Source organism: Podarcis pityusensis, assembly GCF_964106645.2.
Source record: "Podarcis pityusensis genome assembly, chromosome: 15".
NCBI classification, from domain to species: Eukaryota; Metazoa; Chordata; class Lepidosauria; order Squamata; family Lacertidae; genus Podarcis; species Podarcis pityusensis.
Genome location: NC_138040.1, coordinates 38,622,188 through 38,643,122, shown reverse-complemented (window position 1 = coordinate 38,643,122; position 20,935 = coordinate 38,622,188). Strand labels below are relative to the sequence as shown.

The window sequence follows — 20,935 nt, the reverse complement described above, 5'->3', positions numbered from 1 at the left end:
ACAGCAACTCTTTGTCAGGGAGGTCTCTGTTTTGTCCATCAAAGATAGTTAAAAGTTCCATTGAAGTATTATTGCAATGCACTGACTTCTCATTTTGCTATATTCTAATCCCCTCCCCTCAGAATTTTTTAAATAGCCTTACAACTTCACCATGCATGGATGAAATAACCTTTCACTTTACATTATTTTCTCCAAGATAGTTGCTTCCAAATGCATTGGTGTTATGTTGAAACATGCTGCACAGGATTTGGACTATTCATAATAATAATAATAATAATAATAATAATAATTATTATTATTATTTGTACCCCGCCCATCTGGCCGGGTTTCTTCAGCCACTCTGGGTGGCTTTCAACAAAGATTAAAAATACGTTAAAATGTCACACATTAAAAACTTCCCTGAACAGGGCTGCCCTCAGATGTCTTCTAAATGTCAGGTAGTTGTTTATCTCTTTGACATCTGATGGGAGGGCGTTCCACAGGGCGGGTGCCACTACCGAGAAGGCCCTCTGCCTGGTTCCCTGGAGCTTTGCTTCTCGCAGTGAGGGAACCGCCAGAAGGCCTTCGGCGCTGGACCTCAGCGTCCAGGCAGAACGATAGGGGTGGAGATGCTCCTTCAGGTATACTCAGGGTGTATCACTGAGCATTTGTAAATATTATAATTTTGTTGTTGTTTAGTCGTTTAGTCGTGTCTGACTCTTCGTGACCCCATGGGCCAGAGCATGCCAGGCACTCCTGTCTTCCACTGCCTCCCGCAGTTTGGTCAAACTCATGCTGGTAGCTTCGAGAACACTGTCCAACCATCTCGTCCTCTGTCGTCCCCTTCTCCTTGTGCCCTCCATCTTTCCCAACATCAGGATCTTTTCCAGGGAGTCTTCTCTTCTCATGAGGTGGCCAAAGTATTGGAGCCTCAGCTTCACGATCTGTCCTTCCAGTGAGCGCTCAGGGCTGATTTCCAGTACAGAATTGTATTTATTAATGCCTATCCAAACTTTTCACCCAAAGGAGCCGAGGAAAGCAGTTGCATTTTTAAAATACCTTTTCCGTAACCTGCTTTAATGCTCATTTTGGTTGCTAGGATTTCTTTTTTCGTTAAGGACCATTTGTGGCTCAGTCATTTGAATATTGAAACTGCTATGTGAATTACCATCTCTCACATTTTTTTGTGAATTAATTCACTGGAGCTGTGCTGAAACCCCTCCCCATTGCTCATTTTCCCCCTGGGTTCTAAGAAAGGAGAGAAAAATGTTCACACCCATCATGTGCGGGCGACCCTAGCTTTGAAAGGAAATGCAACCCTGTTGCTGAGACAACCAAAGTGATGCTCTCACCTTGGCTGTGCTGTACGGTGGCAATTAAACTGCCATAGCACACAATGGAAAACAGAGACTCTCAGCCCTGCTGCTTTGACAATGGGGATGAATTCCTCTCATTACCCCTTTATTCAGCAGCAACCAAGATGCAGAGACAGAGGCACCAGTTAAGGAGATGGATCAAGTCCAGGGCTCTAGGCTGACTACTGGCTGTCAGACAGGAGCCCTCAGAATAATCCTCTGGACTATGAGGGCCAGAGCTCAGATTCTCACAGGTGCCAAGACTGGAGCTCTGAGCATGAGCCGGGGGAACCAAATGCCTCCCACCACACTTCACTAGCCCAGCAGCACAGAGAGCGCACTAGGAGGGAGGCAGTGGAGTGGAAGAGGAGTGTCTGTCCACTGGTCAGGGGCTTGGCCCTTTAAAGCTCTGCATTTCTACATGAGGTGGTGGAGCTTGTAGTCTTGAGACGGAGGGTTAAGCTGCAGGCTGCTCCCAACCCTTTTTGGAGTAACTTGCTCATATGGAGTTATCCATGGTCCTGCAACTTTTGACCAGCCTCACCTCCTTCTCTGTGGGATCCAGTGTTGGACTGGAACAGTGACAGTTTCCCCTCTTGATTCAGAATGAGAGTAGTATAACTTGTCTTTAGTTTCCCCAAAAGCATTATTCAAAGTGGATTTTCATATAATAATAGAACCAGAAGGGATCTCAATGGCCGTGTAATCCAACCCTGCACCAATGCAGGGAATTCATAAGTGCAGCATCTCATATAGGTGAACTCGGTTTCAGAATGTTTAATGAAGGAGAATCCACCACTTTCCAAGGAAGTCTTTCCCCCTGTCAAGCAGCTCATAACATCAGGAAGCTCTTAAAATTGTTAGTCTCTTGTAATTTGAATCCATTGATTTGGATCTTATCCTCTGGAGCAGCAAAAAACCAAAATTGCCCATCTGATATGTGACAACCCTTCAAATATTTCCAGATAGCTACCATGTTGCATCATAATGGTATCTTCTTGAGGTCAAACGTACTCAGTTCTTCCAATGATTCCTCACAGAACTTGGTTCTCAGGTATCTCATCACCTTTGCCACTCTGTTGTAGACTTATTTCCAGTTTGTCAAGTACTTTCTTAAACAGTGGTTCCCAGGACAAACCTCACTGGTCTCACTGGTCTTGCCTTACATCCACCTTGAGTTATTTTGTCTGGCTGGATGATGTCCTTGAACTCTGGTACTGATTCTTGCTAATCTGAATGGAGGATAGCGAGAGCTGTGTGTAGGAAATAACCAGTTGCCTAGAAGGTAAAATGTATATTCATCCTTCCACCCACTTTTGCCTCTGAACCTTCCCACCTGTACCAGAGCTGCATATGGTCCTTGGATTGTAGCCCAGTAAGGAAGAAGAGACCACCCACACGGTATACAGAAATAAATATCGACATCCATCTAATGTGTTTTCCCTCCTGCATAACAAAGAAAATGAAGCTTAGAGTGAACTGCAGGATGGACAGGAGGGGAGGTGGAAAAGCAGGGTGATTTAATTTCTAAAGCCGTAAACTGTCTTACTCCTAAGAAACATGCCCCTTTGTGTGTGAAGTGTTTAGCGTGGGTGAATCTAACCATCCTGTGAGGACAGCCAAGAATAAACTCCGACAGCCTCTGTGTACCTTCCTAGCTGGAGGCCTGAATTGATTAGCATTCTGGCTTGGAAAACAAACCAGGCTTACAGAGAACTTGACTGGGCTTTGCTGACAATTGCAAGTTGCTGTTTCGGAGCTGCTTTGTTTATGCACGGTGAACACCTGGTGTCTATTTGGTATCAGAACTTCAGTTTGCAGCATTGCTTGTCTTGAGAAGCAGGGATATCTCTGTCTTATAGAGTTAATTCATTATAGAATTTAGTCTTTTCCAGAATTTCTGAAAGTAAACATGTGAAGAAAGATCATGCCAGCTGTCTTTGTCCCTTAAATGATTGGTTTAGTATGCACAGAAGCTATGCCTGTTGTCTCTGTCTTGCTGTGCAACTGTGGGACTCTGCTTTTGGAAGGAATCTCAGCTGCATACAGCCTGCTTATCTGTAGATTCTCTGCACAGAAAGTTAATTAATGGTGGAGATTGCAGAGACTGCAGGCATAATCTCTTTCTGTCTATTCACTACTGTATATGCATTTTTAGAAGGACTGGAAAAGTAGCCCAAATTATATCTTCCAGGTGTTGCTGGACTACAACTCCCATTAGTCAGATAATAGTTTTGAAGAGAGTTGAAAGTTGCATTTGTCTACTCCTGATGAAGCAGTACCTGCAGGTAAATTAGGAGGGTGTAGATCTAGTGAATAGTCTGGGGCAGAGGGCAGGCAGGAGTGAGTCAGGCTCAAGATTCCATAGAATAAGAGTAGTTAGCCTTTCAGGACCCTGGATAGAGCCCAAGAAGCTTGTAAAACATTTAACATTTGTGCTAAGCACTTTCTGCCTCTTTTGCTATTCGACTATGCTTCCACACTGTCAGTATTTTGTGGGAGGGATTCAAGCACATACTGGAACTTTAGATTTTCACAATGAGAGAATAAGAAATACGTATTTTAAAAGGCGAAATTGACCCTTGGCGGTTTGGAAAGTGATGAGGAATTACCTTGAAAAGTGTGGGGTGGGGACAAATGATTAATGGGAAAATGAGTTAAGCACTGTACTGGCAAATCAGGGTGAATGTTCATTGTCATATAACCTCTCCATAATAAAATCAGGATGAAGGCTCAATAAGGACCAGTCATAATTTAACCAAAGTGTAACATCACCTTGCCAACAAAGGTCCATATAGTAAAAGCTATGGTTTCCCCAGTAGTGATGTATGGGAGTGAGAACTGGACCATAAAGAAGGTTCATCGCCGAAGAATTGATGCTTTTGAATTATGGTGCTGGAGGAGACTCTTGAGAGTCCCATGGACTGCAAGAAGATCAAACCTATCCATTCTTAAGGAAATCAACCCTGAGTGCTCACTGGAAGGACAGATCCTGAAGCTGAGGCTCCAATACTTTGGCCACCTCATGAGAAGAGAAGACTCCCTGGAAAAGATCCTGATGTTGGGAAAGATGGAGGGCACAAGGAGAAGGGGACGACAGAGGACGAGTTGGTTGGATAGTGTTCTCGAAGCTACCAGCATGAGTTTGACCAAACTGCGGGAGGCAGTGGAAGACAGGAGTGCCTGGAGTGCTCTGGTCCAGGGGGTCATGAAGAGTCGGACACGACTAAACGACTAAACAACAACAACCTTGGTGCAAGAAAAACAGGAGGAATACTCAATAAACACCTGAAGGAACCCGTAAATGGTTTTACCCCTCCCTCCTCATTTTTCCTTTACAACCAACCTGGTTTAATGTCCTTTATTTATTGGTGCTTTATGTTAATATTACATTTATTTTTGTATCTTAAAGGGCTGGGTGTATATGACAAAGAACAAACTACCATATTTGTTCCTGCAGCCCTGCTTCTTCACAGGGATTGAGTCTCGCTAAAATCAGTACAACTTGGTTGGGACAAACTTAGGGTATGCTTAGGGATGCTAGGCTGCAATGCCAAAATATGAGCATGTGAGCCTTTTTATTGACATTAATGGAATGTGGAACACACTTTCTGTCTGGATTCAGTTTTGCAGGGTAGAATGGCAGCAAGCAGTTTCAGGGAGGCCAGGGGTGGCAACTTGAATAATTTTTTTTGTGGTGGTGGTGGTGGGGGGTGAAGAATCAATCACAAGACATGGTGTGCACACACTCCATCTGAATGGCAGTGCCCTTTAATGGGGGGGGGCTCAAATATTTTATGGGGGGGGGAGGACAAGGGACCTTGGCCCCTAGGAGTTGGCTCCTGTGAGGGAGGCTAAATGGATTTACTGTTTTAACAGAGCAAAATTTTGGTTTCAGCTGTGAAACAAAACCATAAATGGCACACTTTGCACATGCTGCAGATCAGTTCTCAAATCACGGCAATGTCAAAACTGAAGTGGGTGTCCCATCTGCTGATGCTAACAGTGCACCGACCGCAGTCTCATTTCAGTGCCAAGCTAAGACCTGTCTCTTTATGGAGGCATTTGATTCATGCTAACTATCATCTGTATAGGGGTTGCCTAGCAGTTTGGTGATACGTTGCTTGATGTATTGTGATTTTATGCTGTTTTTGTATATTAGGGGTGGGGGCACTTTTTAAGTATGAGGGCTGGATTCTATTAGAGGAGAGCCTTCCAAATTAAAAAAAAGAAGGGAAGGGTTAAGGCTTGCAATATGTTTAAAGAAAGTGGGGGAAGAAGAAAAGTGAGGAATTGGCTGTACCAAATAATGTCAACAACAGCAATGCAACAAATACTATTTTTTGTGAATGGAAAGCAAGGTACAGTGCAGTAGTATCAATGTTTCCCTTTTGCACATATGTGTTATGAAGCTTTTTAGTGACATCACTGTTCTTGCCTTTTATTATAAAGGGACTGTATATTCTCTTGTATTCAGTCGGAGCTGAGGTGGATTAGATAGGCATGGGAGCTGGGAGCACAGCACCTCCTTCCGTCTCCAGACTGTTCTTCTCTTGACTAAAACAGACTAGGCATGATTAGATCCCTGCTGCTGCTGTGTGTTTAAACCTATCTGTTGTTCCAGTGATGGAAGCATAGAATGTTAGAAGCAAAGTTGATTCCTCTCTCTGCCAGCCACAAAGGAAGATCCCTAGATCACTGCAGGATGCAGGTAAGGGGGGAAATGTTGTGGAAATATATTCTAAATTTTACATTTCATGTCAGGAAAATTGGGTCTGTCTTGCAGATGAGTAGTTATTGAAAGTGATGCAAAATTAACAGTTGTCTCTCCAGAAGCAAAGAAGAAGGAAAGGGGACAACAAACCTTGTAATATTTATATACAGGGAGTGTATGGTATATTCCTTGGCTTCATTAACTGTTTTTGCCTACTCTCATACCTTTGGGATATAACAGTCAGTCTTTAGTTTCTATACTTCCCTTCTTCCCCCAGCCTTGGGTAAATCCCATTCCATGGACCATGAAACACATTTTCAGATGAATGTAGGGCTGCTTTAGACCAATTCGTGGGTTGGATAGAGAACACACTCTAATGGCTATTTTCTTTTTTAAAAGAGAGCTCACTCATATTGTTTATTTGTTTATGGCTGAATCCTGGGCTCTGTTACAGCATCAGCACCATCCCTGTTATTGTCGTACTCTAGCCATGTGAATGGTGCTTTACAGAATATAAGAGGATAGGTGGTGATCAAGGAGCTTACAGTCTAAAATGGAACATGGAGGGATCAATGGAGGAAATGAAGGAGTAGCTGGGGTAAAGAGCGGAATGGATCTGCCAAGTAAGCCCCATTTTTAATATCAGATGTATGGGACTATGCTGGAATTACTCAGTAAGAAGGAAAATTAACTCTGCACACTTATTCATAGTGCTTTGCAATCATCGTCTTAACAATCCTTACAACACCCCTATAAGACAAATCAGCATTAGAATCCTTATATTGCAGATGGGCAGAGACTTTCAGACTGTCGCTCTTTCAGGGTGAAATTCAATCACATACCAGCAAATTCAATTAAAGTTGGCTTGGTGCTCTTGTGCAACAAACCACACCCCCGCATGGGAAAATAAACTAGAAAATGTGGAATAACACTTGCCTTATGCAAAATCATATAACTTCAACACAAACAAATCATCTTGAATGCTCAGCAAATATCTGACGGTTGCCTGCCCTCCTTGCAAACTTTGTGCAAACAATTAAGCATAAATCACCCGTCAACACATCATATGGATGTAGCCTTAGTGGCTGATCTATTGCAGCAGTGGCCTATTCTAGGAAATCTGGTACTTGCAGGAGGGCAAATAAATGAGCAGAAAGGAAATTTCTACCCATACTGATGATCACTCAAGAACGCCCATGGAGTGAGGCAGAAGCCTCAGTCAGAACTGCAAGCATGCAGTCTCTGACTGCCTAGCCACTGTGTCAACATCAGCAGCCTGCACCTGGATCCTCTAGCCAGTCAACAACACTGAGCTTCCATGGTACTTACTGGCGAGAATGTCCTCTGCCTGCATCTCTGCATCCTGGGCAGTTGCTGTTAGTTAGTTCATGGCTAGGGGATAGGGGAGATTTCAGTCAAGGGCTCCCCACCCTACCTGACAACTTACCTTTATCCACTACATCAGAGATGAGGCACCTGTGACCCTCCAAATGTTGCTGGGACTCCAACTCCCATTGGCCCCAGCCTGCATTGCCAGTGGTAAGGGACGATGGGAGATCCAAAAGCACATGGAGGACTACTGATCCCTCACCCCTGCACTGCTGCTTTATGCCTGCTCTCAGACTTTTATACCACTTAGTGGTTTGGCAAAAGGAACTTTGCACCCACCCACTGGAACCATTTAAAAAAATTAATATCCCTGATGCTTCAAGCTGGAGAGCTGGCAGCAAATACAAATCCAGGGCCTGGGTCCCCAATAGCTCAGTTTCTGCCTTGTATGACATCTGATTGCTTTTAGCACTTGTTTCCTTTCCCCACTTGAATTAGTGCCTTGGCTGCTTTGGTTTGGTGCTTTATCTGCTATTTTGTTGTTGTTTACAGGGCTTCCAATCCTGCTGTTGCTTTGTTTCACGTTTTTAAAATATTTATCTTTGTTAGCCACCCTGAGGCTTCAGTGATTAGTCGCAATATAAATCTTGACACAAATAAAAATAAATCAATGGAATAAAATGTGCTCCAAATGATGAGTCACTGTTAAGACTCTTGCAGCTGCCTTTTGGGACCAGGCAGGGTTTCTGGAGACTCTTCAAAGGGATGCAGGCTGCAATGCGGGGACCTCATCCGGACACAGCCAAGGCATGTGTGAATGGGGCCAGGTTGGAACTCTGCCATAAAGGGTGAGGATAAGGTACCAACCTCAAGTCAGGAAGCCCACCTCAAGCCATCTGCAAACTTACTTTACCAAAGGTGCCTCCAGACCGTTGCTATTGTTCAGGAAGGATTACAGGACATACCTGAAATTTTCAGGACATACCTGAACCAGAGCATGCCTTGGAAACTCTCACTTTCTTCTCAAGCTTTTCCTTTTTTATGTCCATGGAGTTTTCCTGGCAAAATACTGGAGTGGTTTGCCAGTTCCTTCTCCAGGTGGATCACATTTAGTCTAATAATAATAATAATAATTTTTATTTATACCCCGCCCTCCCCGGCCAGAGCCGTGCTCAGGGCGGCTAACAACAGTAAAAATTACAGTAAAAACATAATGGGGGGGAAAACCCAATTTAAAACACAGGTTAAAATGCAATTTAAAATGCAGCCTCATTTTAAAAGTAGCCCATAGATCAAAACCATAAGGGGAGGGAAACATAAGGGTCAGACTAAGTCCAAACCAAAGGCCAGGCAGAACAGCTCTGTCTTGCAGGCCCTGTGGAAAGATGTCAAGTCCCGTAGGGCCCTAGTCTCTTGTGACAGAGCGTTCCACCACATCGGGGCCAGTGCTGAAAAGGCCCTGGTTCTAGTTGAGACCAATCTAACCACCTTATGACTTTGGACCTCTAAACTCTCTGCTATGACCTGTCCGTCTTGGGTGGCCCTGCACTGCATAGCTCATAGTTTCTTGGAGTTATTCAAGCCCCTTCGCCACAACAAGGCAGTGATTCATGAAGGGACCAGAAATTTAGGTTTGCACAATTGAAGTGGAATGAAGGGCTCTGTTGTCCTAGTGCAGGGGGAGTGAGCATGAGGTCAACAGGCAATGCTGACCTGCCAGTGGTTCCATTTAGGCCCATGAGCCCGTTTTCTTGAAACAACACCCAGCTATTAATCAGCAGACATTACCCAAACCAGACAGAAAGCAGGATTGACACCCCTGGATGCCAATCCTGCCTTGTTTAGGTGCACAAGGTTCCCAGCTGGATTTTGGGTGCTTGGGAATCACTGCACAAGGGATTTTGGCAGGTGGGTGGGATAAGCTGTATCTGAGGTTGTCTTTTTCTGCACCTTCTCCAGTTTGACAATATTCATGTCTATTTGCTGTAACCAGAACCGTGTACCACATTCCATGTGGTGTTGCACTATGGAGTCAGAAAAAAACCCAATTTCATTCCCACTGGAAACATACAAGGATAATAAAACAAACATATCGTATCATGAGGAGCAGGCTGCACGCTCTCACCCCAAAATTCCAGGCATACACTTAGAGTTCCCTGGAATGGAGAGATCAATGATCTGGAGCATCATTCAGAGGTGTGCTAAAGGATCATTGACAATGTTGCAGAAGATCGTGTAGAATAGTTGTATGGGTTTCTGGCTGTCACTCAGTCATGGGTACATGCACCTGAAATGTTGCCATCAGTTTCCTCAGTGCGATTGTGAGGGGCCTGGGGTCTGCCTTTTAGAGTCTGTGATGGAACTGCCTGCATTTACAAAATGTCTAGGTTTGCTGCAACATCTTACTTGCTTACAAGAAATACAGAGATCACACAGAAAAGCACTGACTTTGCTTAAAGAGCAGTCAATGCATTTCAAAAATCTAAGGCAAAACATGGAATTGATTGGGGTTTATTATTATGGGTTGCATCCAACACCAGTCATATTCGGAGTAGACTCACTGAGATGAAATAGAGATGACTAAATTATATCCACCAATTTCAATAGGTTTACTCTGAGTCAATCTTAACTGACTACAACTATGATATTTCTATCTCTAAAGCCTTCCTTCTATTTCATTCTATCCTATCGCACAAAATATTGGAGTAATTAAATGCTTGTTTGGTTGGTTTTAAAGATCCATACTCTGCTATTCAATCAAACTGATGCCTTGATGGTTTATAATAGAGTCAAGAGTACAGTACAAAGCAATTAAGAGACAATTCAAATCAGCTCAACAAGACATCTGCTTAATAAACAGCATGGCTATATTCCATTTAAACAGCCTGAGCAAAACAACATTATGTTAAATAAGCAAATCTATCCATGCTTAATCATTTTCTGATCTCAGAACATGCGCTTCCTTGACATGGAATTCAGGTTTTTAGGTTCAAAATCTGGAGTAGGGGCAGCAGCTGGCATGCAGACAGCCCTATCTGAATAGAATATCTGGTCTTTTCACCTTGCCCTCTAGGTCGCAGAAGTACAGGCTTCTTGGTAAATGCTTATATTGCCAGAAGAGCAAGGCTTTTGATTCTTCTATATGCTCCTGCTTCATCTCAGCCACCTGTGTTCAGACTTGAGGAAAAGGAAAGTGCACTTGGTTGCTGGAGAAAAGCTTTTGTGCACTTTCAAAAATTAGTTTCCCTTGAAATACTAAGAAAGTGACCAACCGCTGAGAAAGAGCACTCCTTTGACAAAGATGTGTTTTTCTAGACCTGGAAAAATGTGATGGGGAGATCTTTCTTTCTTTCTTTCTTTCTTTCTTTCTTTTGACATTTGCTTATTAAACAGGAGAATAATTACAAGGCTGAATGGCACCCACCCCCAGACAATTGTAGACCGGTTGCTTTCATTAGGTACTTAAGCTAATTAGACAAATAGAGCAGCAATGGAATGCCAGTTGTGGTGGGCATTAAGTCTTCACTCCTGGGTGCATTTCCTCTTGTTCTTGTTCTTCTCATTAAAATCTTGCCTGGTGATTAAAAAGCTGTTTACCTCATTTCAATGCATTCCAAATTAAGCTGTCCATATCGTGGCAGGTTTTCTGCAAGTGCCTCAGAGTATGCAGCCTCTGTCTTCAGGAACCATTTAAACATCACAGCAGTAGGAGGTCTCAACCCCCCCTCCCATTTGCACTGCTTCATGGGTCAGTGTCCGGGGTGGGGTCAGCACTTTGGACAGCTGCCAGGGCTCAACTTGCTGAAGCAGGGCCATTTGCTCACATTTGCTCTGGGGGCTGGCTCTCGCTATATGGCCTAATCCTCAGAGTGGCTGGGTGCCATGTTGATTTCCTTTTTTAAAAATTTTTTTTAAAATTATTTTTCCAAAAACACTAAAAGAAAAAAGAAAAAGAAAAGAAAAAGAAAAACAATACAATACAACACATCAAATTAACAAAACAAGACTAAGACAATAAGATAAATCATCCAATTTCATTATCCCTTCTTTCATTCACTTATTTCCACGACCTCCTCACACCTCCCTTTTTGTATTCCACTTGTTAATTATTTCAGCAATTCCTTTCCATCCTCCTCTGTTTTCTATCCTATAATTATCTTAACTCATTCTAACCTTATTTTTTTCCTTTAATATTCTATTAACCTATCTGTACTTTAATTCCTTATAATATTTCTACTAAAGCCATATAACTTCATTTCAACATTTTTCTAACATTCATTAATTTTACAATATTTCTGTAAATAATCTTTAAACTTTTTCCAGTCTTCTTCCACCAACTCCTCTCCCTGGTCTCGGATTCTGCCAGTCATTTCCGCCAGTTCCATATAGTCCATCAACTTCATCTGCCATTCTTCCCGGGTGGGCAAATATTGTGTCTTCCAATACTTCGCGATGAGTATTCTTGCTGCTGTTGTTGCGTACATAAGATTTCCAAGAATGACCCCCATGTAGCATCACTTTGGAGGAATTATGGGAAATTAAAATGGCAGCTCCCAGCCACTCAGTGCTGCTTGGAGTGCTACTGTGCCCATTGCTACTACCCGGTAAGCTTGTGAGGACCCACCAACAGAGTAAGGGGTTCACCAGAGGATGCTTTGCCCACTGCACTGTTAAACCTAGAGCCAGTCCTGGGTGGTGTAAATCTGAAAACCTATTACCAAAAACATTAGGCCTATTTACATTTTTGTTTGCTTTTAATTATTCATTAAAATGTTTAAATATTGACTTCCATCAATAAGTGGGCTGGTTACAATAAGCAATTAAATGAACGCCATAGTTTAATATGTAACAATAAAAAACAGAGGTGCACAGTAGATCCGGAGGGATTCAGGGGGAATTAGGGGCTTGTCAGAGGTGATGCAGGATTGGTATGGAGCAGTATGAGTTGAATGCTTTAATCCAGAAAGCGAATCCCTTTTAGGTCTTCCCAGCCAAACATCAACTTCAAAGGTGCCTAGTGCAAAAGTCCCTGGGCCTATTTGACTGCAATCTGGCAGGTTTCTTACCCAGGGGCACCTCTCTCATGTCTGCAATTTTCAGATGCATCGCTGACAGAATAACAAGGTGGATTTGGGCACAATGTTGCTGTGTTTGTCTGTTTGTTTTTAGCTGCAACAAGGCCATTCTTCTTCAAGACGGCACACAGGCTGCGGAGAAGATGGCGCTTCCCTGCAGCAATCGCAGTAGAAGACCTGCAACTGATCTGCATGCCTGCAAGCACCCTGCAAGCCCTGCTTTGCAGTTACCCCCCCTGAGAAAAAGAAGGAGCCTCATCAGGTGTTGGATGGGATAGGCAAAACAGGAAGTGACATAATGGGTTCCCTGCGTATATGGGGATGTCTCTGGTGCAGCCTTTTCAACGTCAGTTGTGAAAAGCCTAAGGCAACTGATGTTCTGCTCTGCAGAGTGGCAGGGCTCAGCCAAACAAAGGGAGGTTTAGGCTGGAAACAAGGTAAAATGGGACAATGTACAGTTTCGCCCCAGGGCAGGACATTGCCTATGCTCTGGGAAACACAGTTGTTTCAGCAATGAAAAAGCTGAAGCAGAGCCTTTTCATAATAGTAGCAACAGCAGGTGCATCCTAATTTTGTACCTGCAAGGCTCCCCTTATTCAAACTATCCACGTTAACTTGTGATTTCTCTTTTGTGTTTCCCAGGTGAGAGCCAAATTCTTGCCACACTATGGAGACCCCTGAAGGCAGCACTAACCAAACAACCTACTCCTTGGGAAATGCCAAAAGGAACATGACTTATTCCCCATACTACTCGCACTCACCACCTGTTGCCGCCATCTACATTGTCGCTTACGTGTTCATCTTTGCCTTGTGCATGGCTGGGAACAGCCTGGTTTGTTTCATTGTACTGAAAAATAGCCGGATGAGGACAGTCACCAACCTGTTCATCCTCAACCTGGCCATCAGTGATCTGCTGGTGGGCATCTTCTGTATTCCTACCACACTAGTTGACAATTTGATCACAGGTAAGCCAAAAGGTGGGGGGGGGGGCATAGGATGGCTAAGCGCAGCCTCTTGGTTTCTGGGGGGAAATTCACCTTCATGGCCCCTTGCAATCTTCCCAGAAGCACCTGGTTTGCTGTGGGTTACATGGACCTTTGGCTTCTTATGTTCTTATGGGGAAAGAGGGAAATGTTCCCAGATCATGTGTTGGACCCAGGCTAAGTTGGTTGCACTTACCTCCCACTGAATTCAAGGGGGCAAGGTTAGTCAGGCTTTAAATTCAGCCCCATTTATTCCAAATGAAACTAATTTCAATGGGTAACTTGTATCCAATATTAGTCATACTCAGAGAAGACCCACTGAAATTAATACACATGACATAGGTTTAATGGGTCTACTCTACATAGAGCTTAGTTGGCTACAACCCAATTGGCCTTGATCCAACCCCATAACACAATGAAGGGTGGTTTAGAAATGTAATTATTATTAATGATGGTGATGATGATGATGATGGTGTAAGAGGTGATTCATACAACCCTCACTTTCATGCTGAATGTTGACTTGACATCATGATAAAACAGAAAGCAACTTGGAAGGGTGGGACTTTGAGTAGAGAATAATAGTAATTATTATTATTTATTATTATTTATTAAATTTGCATATTGCCCTATACCCACAGGTCTCAAGGCGGTTACAACATAAATCACAATATAAAAACACAAAAGAACATAATCCTCTTTGAAAGCCACCAAAGTTAGTGGCCATTGTGTGAGTGAATTTCCATAGTTTTTGGCTATGCACAGTGTGAAGAAGTCCTTATTTTTGTCTGCCATGAATGCTTCAACATTCAGCTGCATGGAGTCCACCAGGGTTATGAAAGGAAAAAACCTTTTCTCTGTCCTCTTCTTGATGCCATGCATAATTTTTTACACCTCTACCGTGTTGTCTCTTGCCTGCCCTTTTTTCTAAATGGTCAGCAGGGAAAAGATTAAGCATCATTCTCTCCTGTTGCTGTGCAAATCATAACCTCCTCCTCACTTTTTGAAAAGCAGCTGAGCCAAGCTGGAGATGTATTGGTGACAAGATTTTCACAGTGGAGAGAGACCACCTGCATGTTAAATAGATAGCATCAGCTGCTAAAACTAGCCTCTCTCTAATGTCTGCTGAACTCTGTCTCATGGCCCCCAACTGCTTGCTTCCTCCTAGGATGGCCTTTCAGCAACAGCATCTGCAAGATGAGCGGGCTGGTGCAGGGCATGTCTGTTTCGTCATCTGTCTTCACCCTGGTGGCAATCGCTGTGGAAAGGTAAGAAGAAGGTGAGGTCCTAAAGCAGGAATGGGGAGCAGGTAGTCCTCCAGATGTTGGTCTCCAGCTCCCAACAGCCCCAGCCAGCATGGCTAGTAGAAAGGGATGATGGGAGTCGGAGTCTAGCAACATCTGGAGGGCCACCGGTTCCCCACCCTTGCCAGAAAGGGAGAGCACACAGGTTTGCTGTGAGATCAAGCTCAGTTCCCATACATGCTTTGGGGCCGAGGAAGGAGGAAACTGATGCCCATCACCCTTCTTTCAAACAAATGAGCAAAGTTCCATAGATCAGGTGCTTAATGTGTTAATAGGTGTCCGTTCTCAGTTCAGTGGATAGGACTGGGTCAGTTCACCCATATGACCTGTCCATGGGGACTGTCATTTGTCCCATGCAATCACCCCAGCAGCAGTGACCAGACAATCTGTGAGCCGTGGCGAGGGAGGCTTAGGGGGTGGAGACACTGAAGACCTTGATAAAAGGGTATTTGTTTGGCCCCTTCCTGGTCAGAGTCCTATCCTGAGGCCAAATGATGCTAAGTGGAAACAATAAGAGATGGAGCACTTTATTAAAGGAAATACAGGTGTTTGGGATTGTGACAGCAGTCCTCCTGTGTTTTAAATAGTTGCATGACTGACAGCAAAGTAGCAGGTCTTCCCCACTTGCTCCATCCTCATGTTAGGCACAGTGTCAAGGAGCTTATAAAGCTGCAGGACTGAGAAGGAAAGTGCCAGTGACATGCTACGACGTGAGATGGGAACTTGTGGGATGGGAGCTTGTGGTGGCACCCCATCTACGGAATACAACGTATTCACTCATCTGTGCTGAAGGTCAATGCATTCATTTGCCCAGTCATCTGATCAACACTCCATGGTACCTCATTTCATTAACATGGTACCCTCTAGCAGTTGTGAAGTTTCATTAGCCCCCAGCCGGCACAGATCTGGAGGGCATCAGATTGGTGAAGACTGGATTAGAGGATTCATCCACCATTTTAGAATGTTGTATCATTTTACTGTTGTTAGCCACTCTGAGCCCGGCTTCGGCTGGGGAGGGTGGGATATAAATAAAATTTTACTATTATTATATCCTTTGCATGTAGGTTAATACTGTTGAGCATGAGCAGTTGGGGGATAGAGATAATGTTTGAGGTAGCGAATGAGTGTTGTGGCTGCATAGAATGGATGGTGAATGAGACATGTGGGTTGAAATTTTACATTATGCTGCCTTGTAATGCTCTCCGATTTCATTGATATTAATAGTGTGTTTATGTATGAATATTTGTTTTGCAAATTTATTTTTATTTACCTAGTGTAAATCTTCATTTATATTTATTTACCTAATGTAAACCACTTTGATATCTCAGACAGAAAGCTGTCTATAAATGCAAATAATAAACAAATAATTTAAATAATGGTGGTTGAGGCCAGCTTAGCCTCTTTATCTCCTTGCCCCTCAATGGCCCATTTGGGCCAGATAGAAAGCGTATCTTTTTGTTCCTCCCTTCTTGCATAGTAGTCATTCCCCTACTTGTATTCTTCCTCCCCTTTTCCTCTGCAGGTTCCGCTGCATTGTCTACCCATTTAAATCCAAGCTCAGCCTCTTCCAGGCACTCAATACCATTGCCATCATCTGGGTACTGGCTATTACCATCATGTGTCCCTCTGCTATCAAGCTCACAGTGGCTCAGCAGGAGGACAGCTACATAGTATACAATGGCAATCAGAGCATGACCTACCCCTTGTATTCATGCTACGAGGCTTGGCCCAATAGTGAAATGCGCAAAGTCTACACCACTGTGCTTTTTGCCCACATCTATGTTGTCCCGCTGACCCTCATTACATTCATGTATGGCCGAATTGGGCTCAAGCTGTACAGGTCCTCAGGCCCAGTGAGTCAGCACCAGGTAGTTCACGAAGGTCAGTGCAACATGGCGGTTTCTAGAAGGAAGGTGAAAGTCATCAAAATGCTTGTGCTGGTGGCTCTGCTCTTCATGCTCTCCTGGTTACCTCTGTGGACACTGATGCTGCTCACAGACTACGCCAAGTTGGATGAGCAACACATAAATCTCCTTGCAAGTTACGTTTTCCCCTTTGCGCACTGGCTGGCCTTCTCCAACAGTAGTGTCAACCCCATCATCTACGGCTACTTCAATGAGAACTTCAAGAAGGGCTTCCAGGCAGCCTTCAAACTCCCAACCTGCTCTGATGAAATGGTCCATCAAGGGGTCTATGCTGAGCAGACAACCGTCAGCACCAGTGGCTTTGGTACCCGGAATAAAATCTTCACTGATGGGGAGTCCTCCGATTCAATGTGCTTGAAGAACCTGCCCCCTCAAGCTCCCTGTGGCCCACAGGCTGGACATGGCCAGGGACAAGGACCAGGAATACTGCTGCAGGATGTCAACGACATCACACCCCTGAGCAAAGTTTGCAAAGCTTGGGATGCCTGAGGAGGGTTGAATCAGCAGAGATTTTTCTGGGATCATTCCGTTCCTGCATCTGCATTTGCCTCACATGAATGGATGGGGATATTTTGGTGGCCACTCATTCATATGTTCTGTGAACTGAGCATGCTGTGGGAGTTCTTTCTACAATTATTAGAAAAAAACATATGGAGGGAGTTTGTCTTCCCTTGCTTGCCCCCAAATCCTGTATTGGAAGCCCAAACAAATGTGGATTTAAAAAGAGAACAGAATTTTTCATTTATTATTTCCCCTGTTCAGACTGTTGTTTTATTTTTCTTTCTACGTACATACCTTTAAAGCATATTCAAAGCACATTCTTTCTCTCAAAGAATTCCAGGCATTGTAGTTTTTAAGGGTTGCTGGGAATTGTCAATTCTGTGAGGTGTAAAAAACAGTGCCCAGAATTCTTTGAGGGAAAGAAAGTGCTTTAAAGGTACAATATGTACACAGCTTTCTAGCTTCAAGTCTGGCATTCTTTTCCACTCTTCCTGGGTGCATATTGGGTGAAAAAGGAGGATTTGGATACGGAACATCCAAGCTCTTCTCATCTGCCCTGATATGCCCTGATATGTCATTTTTTAACCCCCCTATGGACATGTAAGCACTGCTGGTGGTACATCTGCACTGGTGGACTTTTTTGCCAGTGTGTGATGGGGGCTTCATTCGGAGTTCAAGTGCCACCCTAGTGGTGTGACAGCATGTCTTAAAGATCCCATAACCCATCAGAGGCTGGCTGATGAGCTGCAGGGAGTCAGTGTGGTGTAGTGGTTAAGAGCGGTAGTCTCGTAATCTGGTGAACCGGGTTCGCTTCCCTGTTCCTCCACATGCAGCTGCTGGTTGACCTTGGGCTAGTCACATTTCTCTGAAGTCTCTCAGCCCCACTCACCTCACATTTGTTGTGGGGGAGGAAGGGAAAGGAGAATGTTAGCCGCTTTGAGACTCCTTTGGGTAGTGATAAAGCAGTATATCAAATCCAAACTCTTCTTCAAACTCTTCAGGATAGTAGTCCAAGTGGTTTTGTAAATATTTTTCTGCCCAGTTTTGGACATTCAGAACCCAAGTGTATAACACCAGAGATGTTGCTAGATATTGAAAGGATTTTGAACAGGGGTCAACAGAGCGCAAATTTGCAGGAAAAAAACCAAGTGATCATTTATATGCACAGGTGTAAACCCCTGAGCAACTTTCAGAGAAAAACCAAGAACTTTTAATGGAGAGTATTCAAAAGGATGAAAGCGGCTATTGTTGTGCGAAGAAGCTAAGAGGTTCATGTTGTGGTAACCTTAGTGCCAGTGCTTAGCAATGTCAAGAACAACCTGTGCTTTCATGTTTCCAAGGAAGAATCTCAGTTACTTGTACAGTCTACAACACAGGGAAGTTAAGAGTACTAGGAACTGGAGGCTATGGCTGTATGGAAGGGGCTGGGACCCATGTATCACTGAAAACTGGTTGTCCAGCACCCCGTTCCCAGCTGGCATCGTGGGCTCTGTCTCAGCCTTGACATATGGTCTTTGGAGATAACTCCCTGGTGTTGTCCTTGTAGGCTCATACTGGTGCAATGGGGATACTTGGATAGGTTTTGCATGCAATCTTGCCAGCCCCAAATATGGTACCCACCAAATTATGTTTGTACAAACACACACACACACTTGTGCAAAAGGAGTTGTGAGAATGCAAGCCACCACGTTTTAACTCACACACTAAACTCCTGTCAAAACTACGCAGACTTCATTTTATCCTCCCAGATGGAAAGTCAGGGGGAACTTTCTCAAGACAGATCATAGAATCATAGAATGGTAGAGTTGGATGAGACCCCGAGGGTCATCCAGTCCAACCCCCTGCAATGCAGAAATCACAACTAGATTATACATGGCAGATGGCCATCCAACCTCTGCTTAAAAACCTGCAATGAACATAGTCCACTGTTTTTGTTGTAATGCACATGCTCTGCCAATATTTTTATCTGATGCCATTTTGGGAAATATATTGTTAGCTATTGTAGTGCATCATTTAATACTTTTTCAGTATTCATTTGTACTGTGACTATGGCACAAAGGTGGGATATAAACAACTCATTCGTATAAATAAAAAAGTCATTCCTAGCAAGATGGGCTGATAATTACATGGAAATTGGACATTCTCATCTCATAGAATGGGGGATGGCTCACACTTTGTCAACTGAAGGGTGTATATGTGTCTGTCTACAAGTCATGACATAACTGTAGCTGGTAACTCATTAAAATAAGAGTACAAAATCTCATTGCATATCCTGCGTGTTTTGTCTGTGTTTGGCTAGAATAAGTAACACCTCTCCACCCCCCTATTCCTTGTCTACAGATCCCTTTTAGACTTTCATTGCACTTTGATGAGTTTCACTTGACCTCAGAAGATGATGTTTTTTATGGGCAAAGAGAAAGAAGATGGGATTTAGGGCTATGAAAACTATGGCTGCATACATAAAGGTTAAGGGACCCCTGACCGTTAGGTCCAGTCGTGGACGACTCTGGGTTTGCGGCGCGCATCTCGCTTTACTGGCCACACAGTTAATGCACACTTAAAGCAGACAGTGCACAAGAATCCTGGGAACTGTAGTGTGTTAAGGGTGCTGGGAATTGTAGCTCTGTGAGGGGTAAACTACAGTTCCTAGGATTCTCTCTCTCTCTCCCCCCCCCCAATTTGGCAAATGGAGCTTTAAATGTATGGTGTATATGCATCTACAGAAGCAAACATTTAGCTGTGCCAGTTCAACAGCAACAACAGTTCTGTATGCTCCTTGCCTTCTCTCTCTCTCCCCCCCCCAGTCCCAATGAGCAACAGTCGCCATTGATGGAGTGGAAACCAGAAAGGAGGGAGAGAGAATTGTGAGAGGGATTCAGAGATGCCTGTGAAGTGTGTGTGTGTGTGTGTGTGTGTGTGAGAGAGAGAGAGAGAGAGAGAGAGGGTGTGTGTGTGTGTGTGACAGTGAGAGAGAGCGTTCTGGGATATACATGTTAGAATTCCTGCTCTGTGATTGCAGTCATGGGATTTTTGTCTATCATATGACGGTATATGTTTTGACTCCACAGAGTGGGAAGTGACTGAGACAGGATGTTTGTGTTACTGTGTTCCGTGAAGTGGGACTATTGTCCTTTGTTCTTTTTCTCTTTGCTGTTTGATGCTAGAGAGAGAGGGAGCCATGTTGCAGTGCTCCGTGTGTGTTTATATGTAAATAAAGTAGATTAGCCAAAATGCTGAGTTGCTGAGGTCTGTTACGCAACTGCGCAAACTCTGCAGATCCCTAAGTGTGCTGGTGTCGGTTGGCATCGGTCGCTGTGATGTTCAGGCAGAAGAAAGCTTTTGAAGCTCCCGAACGAAAGACCAGGAGGGAGAGAACATGCCAGTCGGGCATGTGTCTCTGCCAGGGTCCTACTTGAGTGTAGGCTGAACTCCCGACAATACAGAGAAAATGTGGTTAACAGTTAAAAAGAAAACGGCGAGTTTAAATTGTAGCAGGCGTGCTTTTCCGCAGCTAAAATGTGATTTGGCCTCTTGTTTTAAATACGAATGTCAGAGTGGTCCTCAGAGTGATTTGAGAGTTGCATGCCCTTGCAATGCCTTAATCAGCTTGCATTAGTTACTCAAGTGAAAGGAAATTGGCTCCAGCCAGTTCCTAATCATGCCAGTGGTGCTTCAGACACACTGCAAATCAGTTCCTCCTCTGGGCTCCACTCCTTCCTTCTGCTGCCCACAGCTCTTTAGGGATGTGCCTGATTACCTTTTGTGCTGAGTCT

The 20,935-nt window shown here is 43.9% G+C and overlaps 1 protein-coding gene across 2 annotated transcripts in view; it reads left to right on the top strand.

Moving 5' to 3' along the window:
- The window catches only part of LOC308463800 (neuropeptide FF receptor 1-like), a 37,059-nt gene extending 19,152 nt beyond the window's left edge, over nucleotides 1-17,907 (top strand). The window contains exons 2-6 of one of the 2 annotated variants that reach the window (XM_080982530.1): nucleotides 5,959-6,045; nucleotides 12,547-12,889; nucleotides 13,095-13,417; nucleotides 14,601-14,700; nucleotides 16,259-17,907. In XM_080982530.1, the coding sequence (XP_080838656.1) occupies nucleotides 13,120-13,417; nucleotides 14,601-14,700; nucleotides 16,259-17,150 (1,290 nt within the window). In that variant the 5' untranslated portion in view covers nucleotides 5,959-6,045; nucleotides 12,547-12,889; nucleotides 13,095-13,119 and the 3' untranslated portion in view covers nucleotides 17,151-17,907. Of the gene's footprint in view, nucleotides 1-5,843; nucleotides 6,046-12,546; nucleotides 12,890-13,094; nucleotides 13,418-14,600; nucleotides 14,701-16,258 lie in introns of those variants that run through there. The other variant, XM_080982529.1, reaches the window with a different exon arrangement.
- The last annotated feature ends 3,028 nt before the right edge of the window (nucleotides 17,908-20,935 follow it).